The 25,195-nt window shown below is 34.7% G+C and overlaps 1 protein-coding gene across 6 annotated transcripts in view; it reads right to left on the bottom strand.

The window, feature by feature from the left end:
• Positions 1-25,195, bottom strand: part of LOC136037180 (serine/threonine-protein phosphatase 2A regulatory subunit B'' subunit alpha-like) — a 317,624-nt gene that overhangs the window by 268,793 nt on the left and 23,636 nt on the right. For 5 of the 6 annotated variants that reach the window (XM_065719733.1, XM_065719732.1, XM_065719735.1 and 2 more), the window contains one exon: positions 20,813-22,157. In XM_065719733.1, the coding sequence (XP_065575805.1) occupies positions 20,813-22,132 (1,320 nt within the window). In that variant the 5' untranslated portion in view covers positions 22,133-22,157. Of the gene's footprint in view, positions 1-20,812; positions 22,158-23,777; positions 24,620-25,195 lie in introns of those variants that run through there. The other variant, XM_065719734.1, reaches the window with a different exon arrangement.

The raw sequence follows: 25,195 nt of genomic DNA on the forward strand, positions 1-25,195 counted from the left end.
GTCCCACCTGTGAATAGAGATAGATATAAATATATGTTTTTAACTATGTAAAACATGCGAATATACAACATTCTTCGCTGTCCCATTGTCTGTGCATATAAATAGATTGTCAGGTTTACTGACTCTTGAACATGCAACATATAATTGTCCATGGGAAAAACAATCCGTATTCAGATCTATACCTCATTATTCTAATGATGTGTCCCTGTGTCCCGGACGTCATTTATATTCCCTGTGTCCCGGTCGTCATTTGTGTCCCGGTGTCCCAGTTTGTAATTTCTCTTTGAGTGTCCCGGTCGTCATTCGTCATTTATATATCCCGCCTGTGCCCCCGGCGTCCCCGTTGTAGTTGTGTCCCTGTGTCCCGGTCGTCATTTATATTCCCTGTGTCCCGGTCGTGATTTGTGTCCGGGTGTCCCAGTCTGTAATTTCTCTTTGAGGTTCCCGGTCGTCACTTATATTCCCTCTGTCTCGGTCGTCATTTGTGTCCCGGTCTGTAATTTCTCTTTGAGTGTTTTTTCTTTTTAGTTTTTTTTTAGTTTTTTACCTTTTTTCTTTTTTCAGTTTCCTTTTTCTTCTTTATTTTTCAGCGTCACTATGAAGTACATATCGACGAACCTTTGTTTTTTTAACTTAAATCTGGTAGGCATTGATGACCTTATCCAAGTCAAAATCCCAAACCCAATCATCATCGCTATCATTTTCAGTTTTGATATGTTTTGACTCTCGCTGTCCAGGTGGATTTTCATCTAACTGCGCGGTTTTGCGTTCTTTAGCCGCAAGCCTGTTTTCTTGCTGTTCTTGTGATTCCTCGGAACGCTTTCTTTTCTTACTTTCTCAATCAGCAGCAAGTTTTTTGGCATAAACTCTTTGAGCAGCTTCCTCGGCTGTTGCCATTGTAGGTTCTTCAGTCATTTTACAATTAAACATTTTTCCGTGAACAAATGTCTTAAATACCGTTAATGACGTCACCGTCAAAGCAAAAATGACGACAACTAATTTCATGACGTCAGTCAACACAGAAACATGACGTCACCTGATCCACAGACAGACAGACAACTTATTTTTATATATATATATAGATAGATGTCCCGGTGTCCCGGTCGTCATTTGTGTCCCGATGTCCTGGTGTGTAATTTCGTCAATCAACAAACATGAGGTCAGTCGACACACAAACATGACGTCACTCGACAAACACACACACAGACAACTTATTTATATATATATACTAGCTGTTGGGGTGGCGCTTCGCGCCACCCCAACACCTAGTTGGTGGGGGCGCTTCGCGCCCCCCCCCAAGCCCCCCCGCGCGCGTAAGTCGTTACGCGCCATATTAGTTACGCGCCATTGTAGTTGTGTCCCTATGTCCCACCTGTGAATATAGATATATATATATATATATGTTTTTAACTACGTAAAACTTGCGAATATACAACATTCTTTGCTGTCCCATTGTCTGTGCATATAAATAGATTGTTTACCGACTCTTGAAAATGCAACATATAATGGTCCATGGGAAAACAATCCGTATTCAGATCTATACCTCATGATTCTAATGATTGCCCTTGAGCTTTGTTGATGGTGATTGCTAATCTACCATTCCCTGTGTCGCCATCGTCATTTATATATCCCCTTGTGCCCCCTGGCATCCCCTTTGTAGTTTTGTCCCTGTGTCCAGGTCGTCATTTGTGTCCCGGTGTCCCAGTCTGTGATTTCTCTTTGAGTGTCCCGGGCGTCATTTATATTCCATGTGTCCCGGAGTCTCGGTCGTCATTTATATCCCCCTGTGCCCCCCGGCGTCCCCGTTGTAGTTGTGTCCCTGTGTCCCGGTCGTCATTTATATTCCCTGTGTCCCGGTCGTCATTTGTATCCCGGTGTCCCGGTCTGTATATACATTCGTTTTTTAGTTTTGTTTTTCTCCTTTATTTTTTTTCCTTTTTTATTTTTTTTCTTTTTTAGTTTATTTAGATTTTTAGATTTTTTAGTTTTTTTATTAGTTTTTCTTTTTTTTTCTTTTTAGTTTTTTTGTAGTTTTTACCTTTTTTTAGTTTTTTTTAGTTTTTTTTACTTATATCCTGGTCGTCATTTATACTCCCTGTGTCCCGGTCGTCATTTGTGTCCCGGTGCTTTGTTGATTGCTAATCGAACATTCCTTTTGTCCCGGTCGCTTTCTCTTTGAGTGTCGTCATTCATATTCCCTATGTGCCGGTGTCCCGGTCGTCATTTGTGTCCCGATGTCCCGGTCTGTAATTTCGTCAGTTGAAAACTTATGATGAAATAAATTTTTAATTTTTTCCCTTTTTTTGTTTTTAGTTTTTTTTTATTGGTTTTTACCTTTTTTTAGGTTTTTTAGTTTTTTTCTTTTTTCTTTTTAGTTTTTTTTTGAAGTTTTTATCTTTTTAGTTTTTTTATTTTTATTTATATTTTTTTAGTTTTCTTTTTCTCCTTTATTTTTCAGTTTTTTCCTTTTTTTAGTTTTTTTCTTTTTTAGTTCTTTTAGTTTTTACCTTTTTTAGTTTTTTTTAGTTTTTTTTAGTTTTTTAGCTTTTTTTATTTTTTTTTTATTAGTTTTTAGTTTATTTTATGGTTTTTTCCTTTTTTTAGTTTTTTTTTTAGTTTTTTATCTTTTTTTAGTTTTTTTTTAGTTTTTAAGCTTTTTTAGATTTTTTTATTTTGTTTTCTTTTTTTCTTTTTTTGTAGTTTTTACCTTCTTTAGATTTTTGCTTCTTTTATTTTTTAGCTTTTTTAGTTTTTTTTCGTTTTTTCTTTTTAGTTTTTTTGTAGTTTTTATCTTTTTTATTTTTTTGTATTTTTATTCATATTTTTTTAGTTTTCTTTTTCTCTTTTATTTTTCAGTCTTTTCCTTTTTTTAGTTTTTTTCTTTTTTAGTTTTTAGTTTTTTACCTTTTTTTAGTTTTTTTAGTTTTTTTAGTTTTTTTATTAGTTTTTAGTTTTTTTTGTAGTTTTTGCCTTTTTTTAGTTTTTTCAGTTTTTTTTTTAGTTTTTAGTTTTTTACCTTTTTTTAGTTTTTTTTAGTTTTTTAGCTTTTTTAGTTTTTTTTTCTTTTTAGTTTTTTTGTAGTTTTTACCTTTTTTAGTTTTTTTTCTTATTTTGTATTAGTGTGAAATAATTCAGACGTCATATGCGGACAAACATGACGTCACCTGATCCATCCACAGATCCACACACAGACAACTTATTTTATATATATAGATATTAGCTGTTGGTGGGGCGCTTCGCGCCCCCCAAGCCCCGTAACGATTGCGCGTAAGTCGTTACGCGCCATTGTAGTTGTGTCCCTGTGTCCCACCTGTGAATAGATATATATATATATATATATATATATATATATATATATATATATATATATATATATATATATATATATATATATATATATATATATATATATATATATATATATATATATATATATATATATATATATATATATATATATATATATATATATATATATATATATATATATATATATATATATATATATATATATATATATATATATATATTTTTAACTACGTAAAACATGCGAATATACAACATACTTCGCTGTTCCATTGTCTGTGCATATAAATAGATTGTCAGGTTTACTGACTCGTGAACACGCAACATTTGTGTCCCGGTGTCCCAGTTTGTAATCTCTCTTTGAGTGTCCCGGTCGTCATTTATATTCCCTGTGTCCCGGTCGTCATTTGTGTCCGGGTCTGTAATTTCTATTCAAACAATCCCTGTGTCCCGGTCGTCATTTATATATCCCGCCTGTGCCCCCGGCGCCCCCGTTGTAGTCGTGTCCCTGTGTCCCGGTCGTCATTTATATTCTCTGTGTCCCGGTCGTGATTTGTGTCTGGGTGTTCCAGTCTATAATTTCTCTTTGAGGTTCCCGGTCGTCATTTATATTCCCTGTGTCCCGGTTGTCATTTGTGTCCCGGTATGTAATTTCATCAGCTGACAAACAAGACGTCAGTCAACAAACAACTTCATGGCGCATACAGCTCAATCCTTATAACGACGTCAGTCGACAAACATGACGTCAGTCGACACACAAACATGACGTCACTCGACACACACACACACACACAGACAGACAACTTATTTATATACACATAGATATACTAGCTGTTGGGGTGGCGCTTCGCGCCCCCCAAGCCCCCCCGCGCGCGTAAGTCGTTACGCGCCATATTAGTTACGCGCCATTGTAGTTGTGTCCCTGTGTCGATATATATATATATATATATATATATATATATATATATATATATATATATATATATATATATATATATATATATATATATATATATATATATATATATATATATATATATATATATATATATATATATATATATATATATATATATATATATATATATATATATATATATATATATATATATGTTTTTAACTACGTAAAACATGCGAATATACAACATTCTTCGCTGTCCCATTGTCTGTGCATATATATAGATTGTCAGGTTTACTGACTCTTGAACATGCAACATATAATTGTCCATGGGAAAAACAATCCGTATTCAGATCTATACCTCATTATTCTAATGATGTGTCCGTGTGTCCCGGTTGTCATTTATATTCCCTCTGTCCCGGTCGTCATTTGTGTCCCGGTATCCCGGTTTGTAACACCCCAACCCCTAGTTGGTGGGGCGCTTCGCGCCCCCCAAGCCCCCCCGCGCGCGTAAGTCGTTACGCGCCCTATTAGTTACGCACCATTGTAGTTGTGTCCCTGTGTCCCACCTGTGAATAGAGATAGATGTATATAAATGTTTTTAACTACGTAAAACATGCAAATATACAACATTCTTCGCTGTCCCATTGTCTGTGCATATAAATAGATTGTCAGGTTTATTGACTCTTGAACATGCAACATATAATTGTCCATGGGAAAAACAATCCGTATTCAGATCTATACCTCATTATTCTAATGATGTGTCCCTGTGTCCCGGTCGTCATTTATATTCCCTGTGTCTCGGTCGTCATTTGTGTCCCGGTATCCCAGTTTGTAATTTTTCTTTGAGTGTCCCGGTCGTCATTTATATATCCCGCCTGTGCCCTCGGCGTCCCCGTTGTAGTTATGTCCCGGTCGTCATTTATATTCCCTGTGTCCCGGTCGTGATTTGTGTCCGGGTGTCCCAGTCTGTAATCTCTCTTTGAGGTTCCCGGTCGTCATTTGTGTCCCGGTATGTAATTTCATCAGTCGACAAACAACTTAATGACGCATACAGCTCAATCCTTATAATGACGTCAGTCGACAAACATGACGTCACTCGACACACACACACACAGAGACAACTTATTTATATATATATATATATATATATATATATATATATATATATATATATATATATATATATATATATATATATATATATATATATATATATATATGTATATATATATATATATATATATATATATATATATATATATATATATATATATATATATATATATATATATATATATATATATATATATAAGTGCCGTAATGCCTTGCCATGGTTCATCTCTCTGTACTACATTCCATCACGTAGCACTGTATTCTACCACACTCTACCATCTCTAGCCCCACTCCGTATCGTTTCGATACACCGCACCACACTCTGTCAAGCTAAGGCCAAACAACCAAATGGGTAGGATCCCTATGACCCTTTTTGCATCCTTTTTAGATCAGGTGCTATTAAGACCACAGATTGCATCAGGACAATACTTATAGAGCTATTCCTATCAAAATTTTCAGAAAGCCTCGAAAATATACCTTTAAGGATAATATTACGTGTACTGTACTGAGAAGAGGCGCTTCCTATTATGTAAATAGTTCATCTTAAACAGAGATTTTATATATATATATATTTTATAGCGAAAACAAGAAAAGAGTGTGGGTGTATCCAGGATGTCAAAGAGCATAGATATAATTTTTGGGGGAATGGTATTAAGTTTTATTTTTCAGATCAGCTTGAGGAGACAAAACACTAGATTAAACAATACTATTTGTGTTCAGATCTTGAACGGGGTTTCAATGTTGCTAAATCTTGTTGAAAATTTTTCCCTAATATACAAATAGGAATCGAAACCATGGATTCTAATACAAAAAACGAATAAATTTTAAATATTATTTTTTTTTTCATGAAAAAGACTGTGACAATAAAAAAACGAACAGATATTAATTAGAAAAAAGCTTTTTCCACAAAATAAGTTTTTCAAAGAAGAGTAAAGAGTTCCATTAAGCCAAAAATGAGCAGAAATAAAGTCACATAATCTTTCAAGCGTAAAACTACCATAGATCTCAATCAATAAATAAATGAAACCGAAAACGAACGCAAATTACAATAACTAACCGAATTAAACTCAAAACGAGCAGAAATTGACATGAGTAGGGCTGATGGCCCTCATGCCTACTGAAGACCAGAATATAATTTGCACTTTACTGAAAAAAAAATGTGGATTCACAGTTTAATATATACATATACTAATAGTTATTCATTCAAGTCTTAATAATTTTTATTTATTAAAGTTAAAAGAGTGAAAACATTTATATTGTATTTTACTTTCAGGAAAGTACAAATTATGCTCTAATCTTAAGAGGCATGGGGGGTATTGGCTCTAATCATGTTAATTTCTATTCGCTTTGAGTTTGGCTCAAATTTTGGCATAATAACATGAGATTTAGATGGAGGCAGACCCCCTTTTATACAGTAATATCTGAAAGTTTCAGGTCTTAATATTGCTGCTTACTTTCAATAAAAAATACTTAATTATAATAAAGAAATTAAGTCAACATTCCAAATAATATCTTGAGTATTGCCACACCCAAATATGGTTTAATATATTCTTCATCAAGAGTTCGCCCAGAAATGTTTTTTTTTTTGGATTTTTTATATCTGGAAAGAGGGCTAAAGCACAATACAATCGGTTATTTATTTAATTATTGTTTTGTGGAAACTGGTAGATTAAGATAGCTTAGAAGACCACACTGCCTTTCCATGATGAAAGTAAAACAGTTCAAAATAGAGATGAAACCTTTTAATTGACAGTGAACAGATATAAAACTATTTAACTGGATATTTCGAACACATATACAGTGTTCATCATCACGGTAAAACTCTCTGATCAGAGTTTTACTGCTGATGATGAACACTGTATATGTGTTCGAAATATCCAGTTAAATAGTTTTATATCTGTTCACTGTCAATTAAAAGGTTTCATCCCTATTTTGAACTGTTTTACTTTCGACTGGTAGATTGAGAAAAAATTGATATATTCACTTTCATTATATGAAAATTTAAAAATAACAAGCCTGCCTTTTCTTATGTTCCTACGATTTACAGTGTCAGAAAGAAAATGCACAAAATTGTGATGTTGATTGCAGCAGAAGCTGCAATCAATATTCTTTGTCACATTTCTCCCAAGGTTATTCAACGAAGTTGATTGATTTAGAATTGAACAATCCATATCGAAATTGTGTTTTTTTTCTTCTTCTTCTTCGTCTCTTAAAAGTATGACTTTACAAAGTAATGGCCTAGATGGATATCCTTTTATAGTAAGAAACGAAAGTTTAATCTAAGAAGTACAACGGTGCTGCTCTAGCTGTCAATATGATATAAAGCTGTCAATTTTTTTGCAGGTGTTGAAGGCAACAATCCTTTGCAACGCTTAACGGGCTCTTGACCTCTAAGTGCAAAATAATAATTTCAAATTGGTAAAAAGAAATGCCTACCTATTGTCAGAGGTGTGGGTGTTTTAACGCCACCGCGGTTTTCCGCCACCGTATGTTTTTCGCCACTCAGGAAATCTTGCGTCATCAAGAAGATTAGTTGGGTCAGAATAGACAGGTTAGGTTAGGTTAGTATATGTCTATGTCTATGTTTTTGTCTATATCTGTGTCTATGCCTATTTCTATGTCTATGTCTGTTCTTATGTCTATGTCTAATCTGACATACCTGGAAGCCTGTCAGGGCATAGCTTTATACAATTCCAACCCTTCAAAGGAGGAATCCGATTTCAGAATATCTTTCATTGAGAAAGGGGGTTAAAACACGGAAAATAGTGAATTTTGGGCGCAACTTTGAATTTTTCTCCCGAGGGGACCATGAAATCAATCTCAATGAATAATTCTCCGCATCCCCTGTTTGCAGGTATGTCATTCTTGAAGCTTTGAAAATAAATATACAAACTTTACTATAGTGCAAATACACTTCCCGAGTAAAGAGCAATATTGCTTCAATGTATTATTTGCTTTTTCTTTTCACCAGGCCACTTGAGTATGGAGGGAGTGGCAACAGAAAATTTGGAGAGGGCTCATTCGGCATGAATTTGAGTGTTCTAGAGCCATTGTTAAGAGGCAAAAGTGACTGTAGGGCAACTATCCTTAACCCGTATCCTGATTTACTGCATGTCCTTCCCTCAGCCCCAAAACCCTCCATCATATTTTGATATATCCATTTTGCTCGTAACAGTCGAAGGGTCCAATAGCTATGCTTCCGGGGATGATATGACCTTCCAAAACCCTGGAGTAAAGGCTGTAAATTATGAAACTTACCCATTATTACTCAGAAGCGGCTAAGGGTATTCAACTGATACTTCCAAGGCATTTTGAGGGGGGGGGGTGTTGAACTAAATAGAAAGACTATATATGAATATAGGTTATTAACAGGGAGCATCTGCAATATATCGTGTTGGGTATTGAGTTAAGAGTTGTCAGATAATTTTGAGAGGAATTTTAAATCAAATCGAACGACACTATGTGCATCCAGGTTGTCAAAAGAGCGTATATGCAATATCTCAGGAACGGCTAATGAAATTTTAAATCAAATCAAACGACATTATATGCATCCAGGTTGTCAAAAGAGCGTATATGCAATATCTCAGGAACGGCTAATGGTAGTAAGTTGAAACTTCCAAGGAACCTTAAGGAAGATGTTGCAAGACTCAACAGACTGGAAATTCAAAAGACTCCTTGTGCACACAGGTCGTAAAAAGACCGTACCTGCAACATCTTAGGAAGGACTTATGGTATTGAGTTAAAACTTCAGAAAATACTAAGAGGAATGTTAAACTAAAGCAAAATGCACTATTTGCATCCAGGTTGTCAAAAGACCAAGCTGCATTAGCTCAGGGACAGCTAAGAATATGAAGTTGAAACTTTCATAGCATGATTAACTAAATTAAAAGAAACCATGAGGTTCTCGGTCGTCAAAAGGGCGCATCCGCCATATCTCAGGACCAGATAAAGCTATGAAGTTGAAACGTTCATGGAATATTGAGGGAATGCTAAACTTAACCAAAGGACACTATGTGTATACATATTGTCAAAAGGGCAGATCCGTGATATCTGAGGAACGGTTAAAGGTATCGCGTGGAAACTTAAAGGTAATGTAGAGAGGGATGTTGAACAAAACCAAAATACATTATAGACATTCAGGTTGTCAAAAGGGCGTATCTACAATATCAAGGGAACAGCTAAGGTTTATTAAGTTGAAACTGTCTGGGGATTTTGACTTAAATTCAAAGACATTATGCCCATCCAGGTTGTCAAAACAGTATATCTTCAATATCTCAGGCACGGTCAAACGTATTAAGTTCAAACTTTCAGGGCAAGCTGACGTTCATCTATGTTGTCAAAAGGGGGCTTCTGAAACATCTCAAAGAAAGCTAAGGGCATTAAGTTAACTTTCATAGCATGTTGGACTAAAACACTATGTGCCTCAAGGTTGTCTAAAGGGCGCATTCACAATATCTCACGAACGGCTAAGGTTATAAAGTTGAAACTTTCTGGGAATATTACACGGGACGTGTAACTAAACCAAAAAGATACTATATATATACTGGTGGCAAAAGGAGCGTATCAGCAATAATTCGGGATCGGCTCAGTGTTTAAGGTTGCCACTCTTGACTATTGTTGATCTGAAGACACTATGTGAATCAAAGTTTTCAAAAGACAAATTTACAATATCTTAGGGACGGTTAAAGGTTCAAAGTTGAAACTTTCAAGGAGTGTTGATGGGGGCATTGAGCTAAATTAAAAGACACGGTCTGCATCCAGGTCAAAATCTGGTCTCGTTCAGTCAAAAGAAGTATCTCATGGAATATCTCTTCTTTTAAAAGTAATAAGAAACCTTATCGTCAAGAGCGAGGAACTGAGGAGGGGGCAGCTCTTTCATATTCAGAATAATTTCTGTTCATTTCAAGTTTTAATGTTGCTCCTTACTTTCAGTAGAAAAACTTACTTGTTTATTTTTAAATTTCTGATCGTTTTTCAAGTAAGCCGAGAAATCCATGATGCACCATATGGTAGCGACACTGTCATGACTTTTTTTGGGGGGAGGCCCCCCCTCATACTTGGAATAATTTTTGTCCGCTTTAAGTTTTAATTTTTCTTCTTACTTCTCGTTGACTTTTTTTGTAATTAGTTTGTTATAGTTTTTCAAATAATGCCAGGAAATTCCCTACTCCAGGTGGAAAGTTCCTCCTGGAAAGTTACCCCACAAACTTTCCCTCCTATGGAAAACTCTTCCCGTGGAAAATCCCCCTCCCCTGCAAAATCCCACACTAAAAATTCTTAGAAGCAAAGTACCACCTCAAAATCCCTCAATTTTGGAGGTTAATCATAATTCCTTGGCATAGGCTAGTAAGAAAAATAGCATTGGTAAGAATTATCATAATCAGACATAGCAAAGACAAGTTCTCAACATAATCATATAGAAGGCACAAAACCACGATAGAAAAAAAAAAACACCGATAGTGATACACCCGATACCGATACGCCTAACACCAATACGCTCAATACCGATACGGGAGATACTCTTTAAAGCCCTTTCCCCAGGGACCATGGAGGGCCATATTATCACCAAAAGCATAGTTACTGGACCTTTGAGTTATGCTGAAAAAATTGTTCTATCAAAATTATTATCGGACGACTTTGGGGGAGGGGACTCGGGGAGAAGGGGAATAGCAGCCCTACAGTCTTTTTGGTCATTTAAAAATGGCAGTGAGACTTCTAATTTCCGTTTGAATGAAACCTCTGCCGATCTACCAGGACCATTGGTTTGATACGATCACCCAAGGGGAAAAAACAAATTAGCACGCATCTGTGATCTTTCTTCTAGCAAAAAGTGCAAAATTCTACATTTTATACATGGAAGCTTGAAATCTCTATGGTAGGGTTCGCAGATTTGTCAAGTCTGATGATGCACTTTTCATTCAGATTTATCGACTTTTTTAAGGGGCGGGGGTGTTTCATTCTTATTCGAAAATTAATTAATTTTTATTTGGCTCGTATCTTTTGATGGGAAACACTAAACTTAATGAATCATATATATTTGGAATCAGCATGATAAGCCAATTATTTTAAAGTAATTATTGATATCAAAATTCCGTATTTTAGAGTGTCGTTGCTATTGGGCCGCGTCGCTCTTTACTTACATTTCATTACCAGGAACTGTTTGATATAGAGCTGAAAAACTGTATTTTGTGACGGAGCTGATTTTAAGTTGTTAGGAGGATTCCTGGACTAACCTAAATGTAAGTTTCTTCCTATCTCCTTCGATATTGCTTTCCTTCAAAACTAAGAACTCAATGGATATAGAAAGGACTCCAGATTTCAACGTTCTTTTAAGGTGGCGGCTGGCGATTGATTTGGGAAATGTGCCAGATTATCGACTTTTCTCTTTTACCTGACAACAAACGTGACATAAATCAGAAGAGAGGTAATTATTTAGGTTCGAATTTGATAGGGCTAATTAAATAAGCTCGTGCCAAAATTCAATTGGCAAGCGACTTGATGCTCTTCCGTGAAACAAAATGGAAAAATTTAACAACAGTATAAATACGTATTTAGATACGTTTTTTTTTCATCAGCTTTGTAGAAGTAGGCACAGAGGTTAACAAAACATACATTTTTCGAAGAATAGGACTAGATTTTGGCTGAATAGGAGTAGTCGAGTTCTCTGATTTTCTAGCAAATTTTCAGGCTTGCCTTCAACTCTCTGAAACCCATCTTTCAAGGAGCTCTTTTTGTAGACCTTAAGATCCGTATGTCCGGTTTGTTGGCATTCTTCTTGGTGAAGATTTCTTCTTCGTGCATCATATTAGTTCAATTAAAATCAAGACGTCGAGGAATCACAGAATTTTTAGGGCATTTAAGAATATTTTATGTTGAACAAACTTAAAATATTCAGTCAAATTCTTCGATCAACTTCAGTTTTGCGTATTAAATTCTTAACAACAGTTTTACTAATAGAACTTTTGGTGAATAAAAAGGGATATTAAAATTCATACTGAAAAACTGTGTTATTGTTGGTCTTGGACAGGGCTGAAGGCATCCTGACTCCCATCCTATTACCCATGAATGAAAAATATCTTAATCTATCATTTTATAAAAAGAATATTTTTATATTGCATTATATATTTTTCTTAGATTATGCGTTTCTTTTAATAAGTTAATGGCAAAGTTATTTACTAAAACAGTCCTGTTTTGCTTTTATAATAAGGTCATGAATCAAACTAAAATGTCTACAAGCCCTGCAATTCTAAACAAGGATGCAGATCAGAAAAAAAAATCGAATTTTTCACAGTGAGAATCGGTAGAACTACATTTTTCTTCCAAATTTGTTTTTCTCGTTAAGCTTCCCTTGGTATAGCCAACTTCCCCTGAAAGTTTAACGTCGAATCAGAAAAAAAAACAAAAAACGTTTGGCCCATTTTAGAGTTTCACGAATCGACATATCCCTCTTTCTTTCAAAATATATTTCACTTTATATTTGTACGGCCCAGTATACATGCCAAACTGATTCAGGACTAAAATTATTGGGTCCATTTTAGGCATCACGAATCAACATGGCGTATTTTTGTTCAATATGCTTCTGGCGTCACTCTCTTTAGGCCATTATCTTGTCCCCTTGTCTGTATCTACATGCAGCCAACCCCAGAAAAAAAATGCTTGGGCAGTTTTAAGTGTCACAAATAGATACAACTAATCATCAAGGTCTAGCCGGTCCTGTCTATATTCTCTGTGAGTTACAAACCAATCAGAGACGAACATATACGGCCCGTTTTTGGGCCCAATAGACCAATACCAACAAGATTAGTTTCACTTTTGTTTTCTGCATTGGATTTCACCTGGTCAGGAAAATTTTGAATGTGATTTTAAAGCTGACTGGACAGATGAAATATAAGGCCACTTTTTTGTGTAAGGCAACTGGTGAGTGTAAGTCAATTAACTGGACTGGACAAGAGTAGTACAGGGTTTCCCATCCTATGGCTTCATTTGCGCTTTACTGCAAACAAATTATACTATGCACTGTTTTTTATATCTGTAATTTTGAAAAATAAAAAAAATAATCGAAAATTATCTTGAATTACTGAGTTTCCAGGGATTAATGTCAATATACATTAAATATTTTTAGTTTATTTTCAGTACTTATCTATATATATAAAAATAAGTTGTCTGTCTGTGGATGTGTGGATGGATGTGTGGATGGATGTGTCAGGTGACGTCACCTGAAAAAACTGGATTAGGTGACGTCAAAACTGAAAAAACTAAAAAAAGGCAAAAACTACAAAAAAAAACTAAAAACTAATAAAAAAAATAAAAAAGCTAAAAAACTAAAAAAACTATAAAGGTAAAAACCAATAAAAAACTAAAAAAAAAACTGAAAAAACTAAAAAAAGGCAAAAACTACAAAAAAAAACTAAAAACTAATAAAAAAAGTAAAAAAGCTAAAAAACTAAAAAAACTAAAAAAACTAAAAAAAGGTAAAAAAATAAAAAAAATAAAAAATAAAAAAAAACTAAAAAAAAGGAAAAAACTGAAAAATAAGCTAAAATAAAGGTAAAAACCAATAAAAAACTAAAAAAAAAAAAGGAAAAAACTAATAAATGACGACACTCAAAGAGAAAGCGACCAGGACAAAAGGAATGTTCGATTAGCAATCAACAAAGCACCGGGACACAGGGAGTATAAATGACGACCAGGACATAAGTAAAAAAAAAAAAACTATCTATATATATAAAAATAAGTTGTCTGTGGATCTGTGGATCGTGGATCAGGTGACGTCACCTGAAAAAACTGGATCAGGTGACGTCAAAACTGAAAAAACTAAAAAAAGGCAAAAACTACAAAAAAAACTAAAAACTAATAAAAAAAAATAAAAAAGCTAAAAAACTAAAAAAACTAAAAAAAGGCAAAAACTACAAAAAAAACTAAAAACTAATAAAAAAGCTAAAAAACTAAAAAAACTAAAAAAAAGGCAAAAACTACAAAAAAACTAAAAACTAATAAAAAAAATAAAAAAGCTAAAAAACTAAAAAAACTAAAAAAAGGTAAAAAACTAAAAAATAAATAACGACCGGGACACAGGGACACAACTACAACGGGGACACCGGGGGAAACAGGGGGATATAAATGACGACCGGGACAAAAAAACTAAAAAGAAATAAAAACTAAAAACTAATAAAAAAACTAAAAAATCTAAAAATCTAAATAAGCTAAAAAAGAAAAAAAAGGAAAAAAATAAAGGAGAAAAACAAAACTAAAAAACGAATGTATATACAGACCGGGACACCGGGATACAAATGATGACCGGGACCCGGGACACAGGGAATATAAATGACGACCGGGACACAGGGACACAACTACAACGGGGACACCGGGGGAAACAGGGGGATAACCTGACAATCTATTTATATGCAAAGACAATGGGACAGCAAAGAATGTTGTATATTCGCAAGTTTATATAACATAGGGACACAACTACAATGGCGCGTAACTATTATGGCGCGTAACGACTTACGCGCGCGGGGGGGCTTGGGGGGGGCGCGAAGCGCCCCCACCAACTAGGTGTTGGGGTGGCGCGAAGCGCCACCCCAACAGCTAGTATAGATATATATATCTTCTATATATATAAAAATAAGTTGTCTGTCTGTGGATGTGTCAGGTGACGTCACCTGAAAAAACTGGATCAGGTGACGTCAAAACTGAAAAAACTAAAAAAAGGCAAAAACTACAAAAAAACTAAAAACTAATAAAAAAAATAAAAAAGCTAAAAAACTAAAAAAACTAAAAAAAGGCAAAAACTACAAAAAAAACTAAAAACTAATAAAAAAGCTAAAAAACTAAAAAAACTAAAAAAAGGCAAAAACTACAAAAAAAACTAAAAACTAATAAAAAAAATAAAAAAGCTAAAAAACTAAAAAAACTAAAAAAACTAAAAAAAGGTAAAAAACTAAAAAAACTAAAAACTAAAAAAAACTAAAAAAAAGGAAAAAACTGAAAAATAAGCTAAAATAAAGGTAAAAACCAATAAAAAACTAAAAAAAAAAACTGAAAAAACTAAAAAAAGGCAAAAACTACAAAAAAAAACTAAAAACTAATAAAAAAAGTAAAAAAGCTAAAAAACTAAAAAAAATTAAAAAAACTAAAAAAAGGTAAAAAACTAAAAACAATAAAAAATAAAAAAAAACTAAAAAAAAGGAAAAAACTGAAAAATAAGCTAAAATAAATGACGACACTCAAAGAGAAAGCGACCAGGACAAAAGGAATGTTCGATTAGCAATCAACAAAGCACCGGGACACAGGGAGTATAAATGACGACCAGGACATAAGTAAAAAAAAAAATTAACAAAACTAAAAAGAAGGTAAAAACTACAAAAAAACTAAAAAGAAAAAAAAAACTAAAAACTAATAAAAAAACTAAAAAATCTAAAAATCTAAATAAACTAAAAAAGAAAAAAAAAGGAAAAAAATAAAGGAGAAAAACAAAACTAAAAAACGAATGTATATACAGACCGGTACACCGGGATACAAATGACGACCGGGACACAGGGAATATAAATGACGACCGGGACACAGGGACACAACTACAACGGGGACACCGGGGGAAACAGGGGGATATAAATGACAACCGGGACAAAAAAACTAAAAAGAAAAAAAAACTAAAAACTAATAAAAAAACTAAAAAATCTAAAAATCTAAATAAGCTAAAAAAGAAAAAAAAGGAAAAAAATAAAGGAGAAAAACAAAACTAAAAAACGAATGTATATACAGACCGGGACACCGGGATACAAATGACGACCGGGACACAGGGAATATAAATGACGACCGGGACACAGGGACACAACTACAACGGGGACACCGGGGGAAACAGGGGGATGTAAATGACGACCGGGACACCGGGACAGGGAATGGTCGATTAGCAATCACCATCAACAAAGCTCAAGGGCAATCATTAGAATCATGAGGTATAGATCTGAATACAGATTGTTTTCCCATGGACCATTATATGTTGCATGTTCAAGAGTCGGTAAACCTGACAATCTATTTATATGCAAAGACAATGGGACAGCAAAGAATGTTGTATATTCGCAAGTTTTACGTAGTTAAAACCATATATATATATATATATATATATATATATATATATATATATATATATATATATATATATATATATATATATATATATATATATATATCTATATTCACAGGTGGGACATAGGGACACAACTACAATGGCGCGTAACTATTATGGCGCGTAACGACTTACGCGCGCGGGGGGGCTTGGGGGGGGGGGGGGCGCGAAGCGCCCCCACCAACTAGGTGTTGGGGTGGCGCGAAGCGCCACCCCAACAGCTAGTATGTTATATAATACACACCCGAGAAGTGAAGTTTGGTGAATAGCCTACTAATGAAAAAAAATGATGAAATATAATACTTTATTAACAAAATTGTGAAAACTACAACAAAAAATCATGGCGGAGGCCCCCCCCCCCAGAGCGCATTATATTAAATAATTAACCCAAACTACGAAACCTAAACTAACCTAACCTCAACCTAACCAAAATACCAGCTAAAAATTTAATTAAAATATATATACAATGTAGTTTCCCACCCAGCCAAAGCTAATTGTCAGGTATAAACAACGTGAAGACCGGGTAATGTCTCATATTCGCGATATAAGTTCTCAGTTGTGTATTATATTTATCCTTAAATTACCTTAAATCGCACTGGCCGGCGAATAAGGTTGGGTGAACATCCTGTAGATTCGCCGGTTGAGTGATGGAGGTGGAAGTGCGTTGTCTAGTTCCGTTGAGTAGATCCACTGGCCTCCCAGTGTAGTTTCCACTCCATCGCTGCCCAGTCTCGGTCAATTGCTTTTTTGAAGTTGTCAACAGTTTTGGACTGAACTGTTTCTTCACTAAGGGAATTCCACAGTGGAACAGCACGAGTTGAGAAGAAGTTGGAACGTTCTCTCCGTGAGCTTCTTTGTTGCTGGAGCTTCTTGGTGTGGCCCCGGGTGTGGCTAGAGAGCGACTTATTAAAAAGCCCTGGTGTGACACCATTCTCCAGCAGCTTGTGGGTCAGGATTGCATCTCCGCGTTTCCTCCTGTACGTCAGGGTTTTTATCTTATACCCACCACGCTCAAGATCTTGTATCGAGAACATGAGGCAGTAACCGGTTTTCATGGTCTTTATACCAGACAAGATTAGCTTGGGCTCGATGGGACATTACATTGTAGCAATATTTTAATTAAATATTTAGTTGGTATTTTGGTTAAGTTAGGTTAGTTTAGGTTACCTATTTAATATAATGCGGTTTGGGCGCCCTCCCCCTCTCATAATTCTTTGTTGTAGTTTTCATAATTTTGTTGATAAAGTATTGAATTTTCCTCGCATTTTGTTTGATTTCATTTAGCATTAACCAAACTTCACTTCTTGACAGAACTTGAGTGCGGTAGTTTTATTCTTATTTGTTGTTGATGTTTTGATAAACAAAGTTAACTGTTCAAAATTCTAATAGTTTTAAATAGAACATAAATGATACAATAGCCTTTGGAACGTTTGCGGCGTATGCTGTATAAGATCATTTATCTTATTTTCTGTTCGTTTTCGGTTTTATTTGTTCTTCAATTAAAATTTCTAGATGTCGCTTGAATTATAATAGGACTTATTTCTACTGGTGTTAAGCTTGATATGTCTCTTTACTTTTCTTCTGATTTTTTTTTATTGATAAACAAAAAACAGGTTTTTTCAGATGAAAGTGAACAGTAATATTAAAACATAAAAAAAAATAACACAATCATTCCTTATGTGAGGGAGGCTTCATACCAAAAATACGAATTCCCAGAACCAGTGGCACACCGTCAAGTTAGTGATGACGTAGAACTAGCAATTAAAAAAGAACTGCGACGCGTTTGTTGGCATATTAGGCCATCTTGCTCAAAACTGTTGCTTTTCCTTTTTTTGGTCATTTAGGAGTATTTATGTTGCGAGATGTTCTGTCGCACCTGTACAGAACGTTAAATTATCTCTCTGAGAACCGGATAATAAAATTCCTTATTGCTTCCACGATTCTTGGAAATATTTCTGGAATAGTCAATCTCGAATGCCAAATTCTGATTTTTTAGCTGTTTTCTGTAGTTTTTGATTTTATACTTCTTGTAATATTGGCGATTAGTAATATGATTAGTAAGCTAGATGATATGACTTTTTTGGCATATACAAAGTTGGTTCTGTCACTTAGAAATAAATAATGTACAAAGCTCTCATGACGCATCGATTTTTTTGGTATCCTAGAGGTTTTTTTTAGACAGTGTAGAATTTCTTTTCCGGCGCAAATAGATAGATTTTGATCTTCCAAGAACTGTAACTGACATTGGTTTTCCAAAAAATAATTCCTTTCTGTGAATTTTTCTACTTTTAAGTTCCACTCTATTATTTAAATCCTCTATATTTTGTTTAAGTAGAATGCCATAGCTTTGAAGCTAAACTTTTTAGAAATGAAAGACCCTCATTTTATTTCTTCGACGAACTTCCGTTCCAATTTCAAAATTTTCATATCTCTGACAAATTTTTGGGAAGTAATACCAGAAAACCTGATTTCAAAACAGAAGTTACGATTCTTTTGATTTTTTTTTCTAAATTTTCGATTTTATTGTTTATTATATTTGAGATGTTTAATGCCATCTATATCTGATAATCAACCGTACAGTGAGAAACAAAAGCTGAAACAAAGAATTTTTTCACAGATTGTTCATTAACCGCAGTAAACAGTGCACTGTCTTAACACACGTAAAAACAGAAACAATGCAGACAAATAGTTTGACGATTACTTCGTATTCATAGAAGTTATTTCAAAAGTTCACTAATTACATGTTGACCTTACAAATAACATCTTACAATAATCATAGCAGATCTGTAAATGGGATACGGAACATATAAGTTTATTATCCGTGAGATATAATTGAATATGTTGCTCCGTACCTGTGACCCGTGGGTGACTATTGCTGCAACACTTCACGAGGCCTTGGCACTGGATGTCTAGTTTTTATGTCACGAGTGGTGTCAAATTGATGGTTAGATATTTAGAAATAAATACCGACTACGAGCTTCTAAACATAGTTGGAAATTGCGACTTAAGGGTTATTTATTCAATTTTACAAAACATTACGGTTAAAGACTTCCTGTCTAGGAAGTGGAGAAGGACAAAGGATGGTCCTTGCGGCACTTTGCGAAAAAAAGTCTGGAGTAACATAACGTACATCTCATTCTCTTTAATTTCCCTTATGCGTTATTGAAAATTCATAAAGCTCTATCTTTAAATTTTTTTTGGGTTTTCCTTCCCTTTATGTGTTTTAGATTGTCGTACCCCAAAAAAAAATAATTTTTTAATCAAGGTTTAGATAAAGGAGAAAATATTTCAGAATTCCCTACAATGCACACTATCGGGCAATAACTAGGAATTTGCAATGAAAAAGAAACCTTCATCAATCTTTAAGCTTTTTCTGTTAGTCTAAAACATTTGAGACACCTCTCGCAAAATTTGGACAGCTCCCTCATTGCATTGACCCTGTCAGGCGAATGAAAAAAAAATATTTTGCCGGTTTTTTTAGAGAGAGAGGGGGAAGAGAGAGATGGGGAGGGAGAGAGAGAGAGAGAGGGAGGTTTAAAAACTAGAACTAATAGCTGTAGGCCCATTTTTTGCGATATCACTTGCTAGGGTGGATGGATTAGAGTTCTCTTTACCAAGAAGCACAAAGTAATATATAAAGGAGGTGCATACATCGCTTAGCCATAACTAAGGCTCTTGTTTCCCATAGCCTATTATTTGGTTTCCTGTTCGTCAACGAAAGAACTTGTTTTCTTTTATTTTTGTTTCTTTCTATGTGCTACAAGGACGACTTCTTCTTCATTGGTTATTTTAAGCAACATAACAGGTGAAAAACACCACAAGATATAGACGACCCTATAAGGCCAGGGCTCATTCTACAAAAATCTCTCAGCTGGTCTGCTTTTCATTATCGATAATGATTAGTGGGTTTACAATAGGAAATGGTTTATAATTCGGCTTTTTGAAATCGCCCACTCAAAAGCTGAATAATTATGACCTTTCTATATTTGATTTTGAATATTTTGGCTTCAAAGCGCTAGGGTTTTAAATCTTTATACTTATAAGGACAATTTCTAAAAACAAGGAGTACTATGACTAAAAGGACAAAAACTTTTAAGAGGAATGAAAACTAAGCTTTTTATAGAAGCGACACATCAGAAAACGCAAAATAATTCGAAGCATTTTTGCCACCAGATGATTATGTTATACATTAAAATCAAAAGTATCAATGCATTTTCTTGTTTAGTTTTCTTAATCGGTTAGTTTATGAACTTAAATCAATTTGGCATCTTACTTGAACAAATAGTGGCTTCGTGGCATTAGAATTCAAATTCCAAAAATTGAAGGGTGGGCTAAAATAAAAATTAAATCACTCTTTTCTATCTTACCTGTAAATCGTCTTTACACTTCCATGGTACGGATTTGATGACGGATTTCCGAAGAGGATGGGAAGACTTTTCAGGTCTTTTTTCGAAAATAAGTATCCGTTCAGCTACAGAGCCACGTGTGAGAAAGGGTCTAATTGGAACCCCATTTACCGAATTTGATGATGTGGTTGTGGATTGCATCACGGATTTTAGCTGCTGACGTTGCTGCGCTGTCACATAGGGATGAGGAAGTTGAAATGTCTCACTCTCCTCTCTTGTAATCCTTCTTTCACTATGTTCTTCACGAATAACTTTTTTTCGGTAGGTTTCTTTGCTTTCAAAACGAGTTCTAGCTTCAGACACAACATTCATTTGCAATGGCTTTCCGATACTTTTCGCATTCGAAAGCCTTTGTTGCGTGAGTGGATTAGCTTGGGCTACTTCATAACGCTTTTTTGCATAATCAACTGTCGAATGTGTCGTCTTGATGATTTGTGATATTTTAACTATCTCACTATCCATCTCTGCTTTGTTCCTATAATCTTCAACGTTACTCACAATATCAGTTTTATATGATACTTCTGTTCTCTGAGGTATTAGGTTGTTCTCTTTTGTTTTAGTAATATATATGCCAGACACTTTGCTTTCTCTAATGGGGGTAGTGCTCCTTTGAGGGGTTGGAGAAGGCGGTGAAAATTCGGGTCCTATATGGGTTATACTTTTGTGAGGAGGACTTACGTCTTTTGTTGGTGTAGTGCTTCTTAATGGGATAGTAATAGGGTTAGTATCCCTAACGGATGTCAAACTCTTTTGTGGAGTTACAGGAGATATTACCCTCACAGGAGATATCCGAATTGGCTCTTGACAAGGTCTATTTGGAGATATTCTTTTCTGCGGCACTAAGTCTAGTTGAGGTGTTACAGAACGTAATGGTGACACTCTTGAAGATACAGGCTCTGTCTGCCTTGCCGCTAGTCTTGCTTTATCCTCTTTCACAAAACTACTTACTAACTCTTCAAGAGTAGCGTCAATGTCTGGACTTGCAATCAGATCAACTGTAGACTCAAGCCCAGGCCTAGGACGCTCTAATGATCTTCGTCCAAAAACTTGGGACTGCACAACTCTATGCTCCTTTTGCGCAGGAGAGAGCATTAAAGGTGTATTAACTTGCTTTACGAAATCAGGATTATGAAGTTGTATTAAGTCATTAGCACTAAGTCCCTTTTCACGCCAGGTTTGATAAATTTTTTCGGCGTGTTCACTAATCTGTTTTGCGATGTCTTCAACGTTTTTGGAATCTTCCCGCAAAAAATTAGAATAGAATTCAACGTCTTCCATCATTGGATCAGATTTGTATTACAAATATCTAAAAAATAAATACTATAAATTGGATTAAGAACATTTAACCGCGGGAAAAAAGAAAGTTTGATAGTAAAAAAAAGTTTAGACTCAAAAAATTTCCCGTTCTTTAGCTTGCTTAAAATCTGATACAAAAGAAAAACAATTAGGTTTTGTGTTCTAGTTTCTTCCTCAACATCCGACACAGAAAATAAAAATAAATGCAACAGCCACGGAAAAGACGGGATTATTTTGGTCCCCTTTCTGAAATACAATTAAGGAATAGTACGATTGGCTATAAAAAAGAAAAAAAAGAATTGATAACGCAAAAATAAACCAATACAATTTAAGCACATCTTTTATCACAGAAAAACAGGAGAGAAACCCACTTTTTTCAATTTGGTGTCACTTTAAAACCAAGCAATAAATGAATTAAAAACAAGATATGTGCTAATATATCGCTTTTAGCACACGAAAAAGGGTAACTGGTTTCTTTTGCTTCTGCTGAATGCAGGGGTGTCGTTTGAGGGGAGGGGGGCACTGGCACACCCACCAATAATTTGGAGAAAAAATTATTATATAGCTCATGCCCCTTGACTATCCGGATATGGACCCTTCTTGCCCCTTCTCAAAAAAAAGCTGGAGATTCGCCCTGACTGACTGTAGTCATATCAAACAGTTCATGGTAACGAAGTTTGAGTAAAGAGCGACTCGACCCAATAGTAACCGAAAACTATACAAAAAAGAATTTAGGTAACAATTATTGCATCAAGAGATTTGATTTTATCTTAATTTCACGAATATAAAATTCATCTAGTTTAAAGCTACTACCAAATGCTTAGAGCCTTAGAAAAGTTGCCTGATTTTCGAAAAAGGGGCGGCAGGGTGGGGTTATTCTCCCATCTCCCTTCATCGAGACCAATCTTAAACAAGGTTGCTGCGGGTTATACCCCCCTTTTATTGCAGAAAAAAGTTTCTGCCATTTATTTTAAAACTTCATGCTATTAATTTGAATCGCTTCTTATTTCATAAGAATACATATAGTGATGTGAAAGTACTCATCAGCTCTTATGAAAGTGGGGCTATGGATCATTCTATCGGAGGGAGGGGGACAAAGGGGGAACATTAAAAATCGACGAAACACTCCGAAAAAACGAACTCGATACAACGAACAAAGGTTACTCTCTATGAGGGGGGTGCCCCCTGCTCAATCTCTCGCTCTTTACGCTAAGTCTGACTGTTTGTCCCCATTCCTTAGGAACGATCGCTGAAACATAAGGACATTGTATTGGAATCACAAGCTGTTTCAAACACCAAATAGCTCCCAACGAGCGAGTGGTTGAGGAGGGACAACCCACCTCAAATACAGAATAACTTCTATTCATTTTAAGTTTTAATGTTCTTCCTTACTTTTTTATTCCAAGAAACTTATTTTATTTCATTCAGCTGCATATCCAAGAGAGATAAGTCAAAACAGGATCATTGCATTCGTATGTTTGAAAAAGAAATAACTTTCATAAATAGAATAAAAAATTTATAATTTATTCAATAATTTTGCAATTGCAACGGTTCCATATACATAGAAGCTTTAAAAATCTCTAATGCATGATTTAAGCTTTCATAAAAAGGCTAATTGTTTAGGAGTTACCTCTATCTAATGTATTTCCTGCAACACAGTCGACATCACAGTTATTCGGCTTATCGAAAACTGTTCTCGAGCCATATCTTATCTCCCAAAATAACATTCCTTTCAAAAGCTCATTGAAAGAGGAACAAATAGTCTTCAGATTAAAAAAAAAATCAAAACCGAACCTTTCGAAAACAAAAAACAAATATTTACAGCTTGGGCTCAATTTGGATGGTTTATGGTATGACGATGTCAATTACTGTAAATTTAATCCCAAAAAAGAAACAGTTATTTTAGCAGTTAAGAGAATGTCTAATTAAAAACCAAGAATAGTAAAAAAAGAATCTCCTTAGATAAATAACAAAAAATAATTAAAACACCATGGGAATCGACAAAACTCAAATACAAGGAGGGGAGAACTTTAAAATAATTGTTCTTATTTTGGTAGCCTATATTTTGTTTCTATATAATGTCAAAAAGCGTATGAGCAAACTAAATTGAAGTAAAAAAAACTCAAATATTATTATTTAATATTAAATTGGCATGATCATTCTACTGGGATGAAGAACAAACTGGGAAGATAAAACACCCTAAATGCATTTCTAGGCAACCTTGGGTAACTAGCTCATTAAATCAACAAAAATGATCAGCTTTTTTTTATAACAATAACTGTATTATTGTATAAACTTCATTAAGCAAAAGAGCCCCATTATCTATTAGTGTTATCTCGAAAAAAACAGAAAACAAAAATCAAAACGTAGAAAAAGTCAGAGCAATATTAAATCTACGAGGAAAACTCAACGAAAATAACAGAAATTCCACTTTGAAACAGCGCTTCCGTTAGTAGTGTTAGTGGCATCGATACGAGGGATACATCCTTATTTGGAGCTGTAGACTATATCAAGGTCATTGACCTAGTTACAGACAGGCATGCGACGCTTACCTCATTTGCATAATATTCCTGTCTAAGCGTGATTAGCAAATATTCGATCTTCATTGAATATTAAATATAAACATGTTTTTTAACTGCAAAAAAGGATTAAAACGAAATTTCCAAATTAATTTTTTGGCTAAATGACTTTCTCAAAGTTTTGATCGGACGATTTTGATCAAGAAAGGGGTGGGGGAGGAGGCCTAGTTGCCCTCCAATTTCGGTTACTTTAAACGGCAACTAAAACCTTTTGTTTTTTGCAAACGTTTTTATTAGTAATAAATATAAATAACTTACGAATTAACTTACGTAACGAAATTCTATATTTGTATATTTTTATTAGGTATATGAGGGGGGTTCTCACCCTCGTCAATGTCCCGTTCTTGACACCAAAGCTTTAATTTGGTCTCAATTCTTTAAGAATGAACCCTGAATCACAAAGGCCGTAGAATAAATAGTTGAGATTACTAAAAATACTTTAGCGTAAAGAGTGAGGTATTGTAGAGGG

This window comes from Artemia franciscana, chromosome 16 (genome assembly GCF_032884065.1).
Source record: "Artemia franciscana chromosome 16, ASM3288406v1, whole genome shotgun sequence".
Classification (NCBI taxonomy): domain Eukaryota; kingdom Metazoa; phylum Arthropoda; class Branchiopoda; order Anostraca; family Artemiidae; genus Artemia; species Artemia franciscana.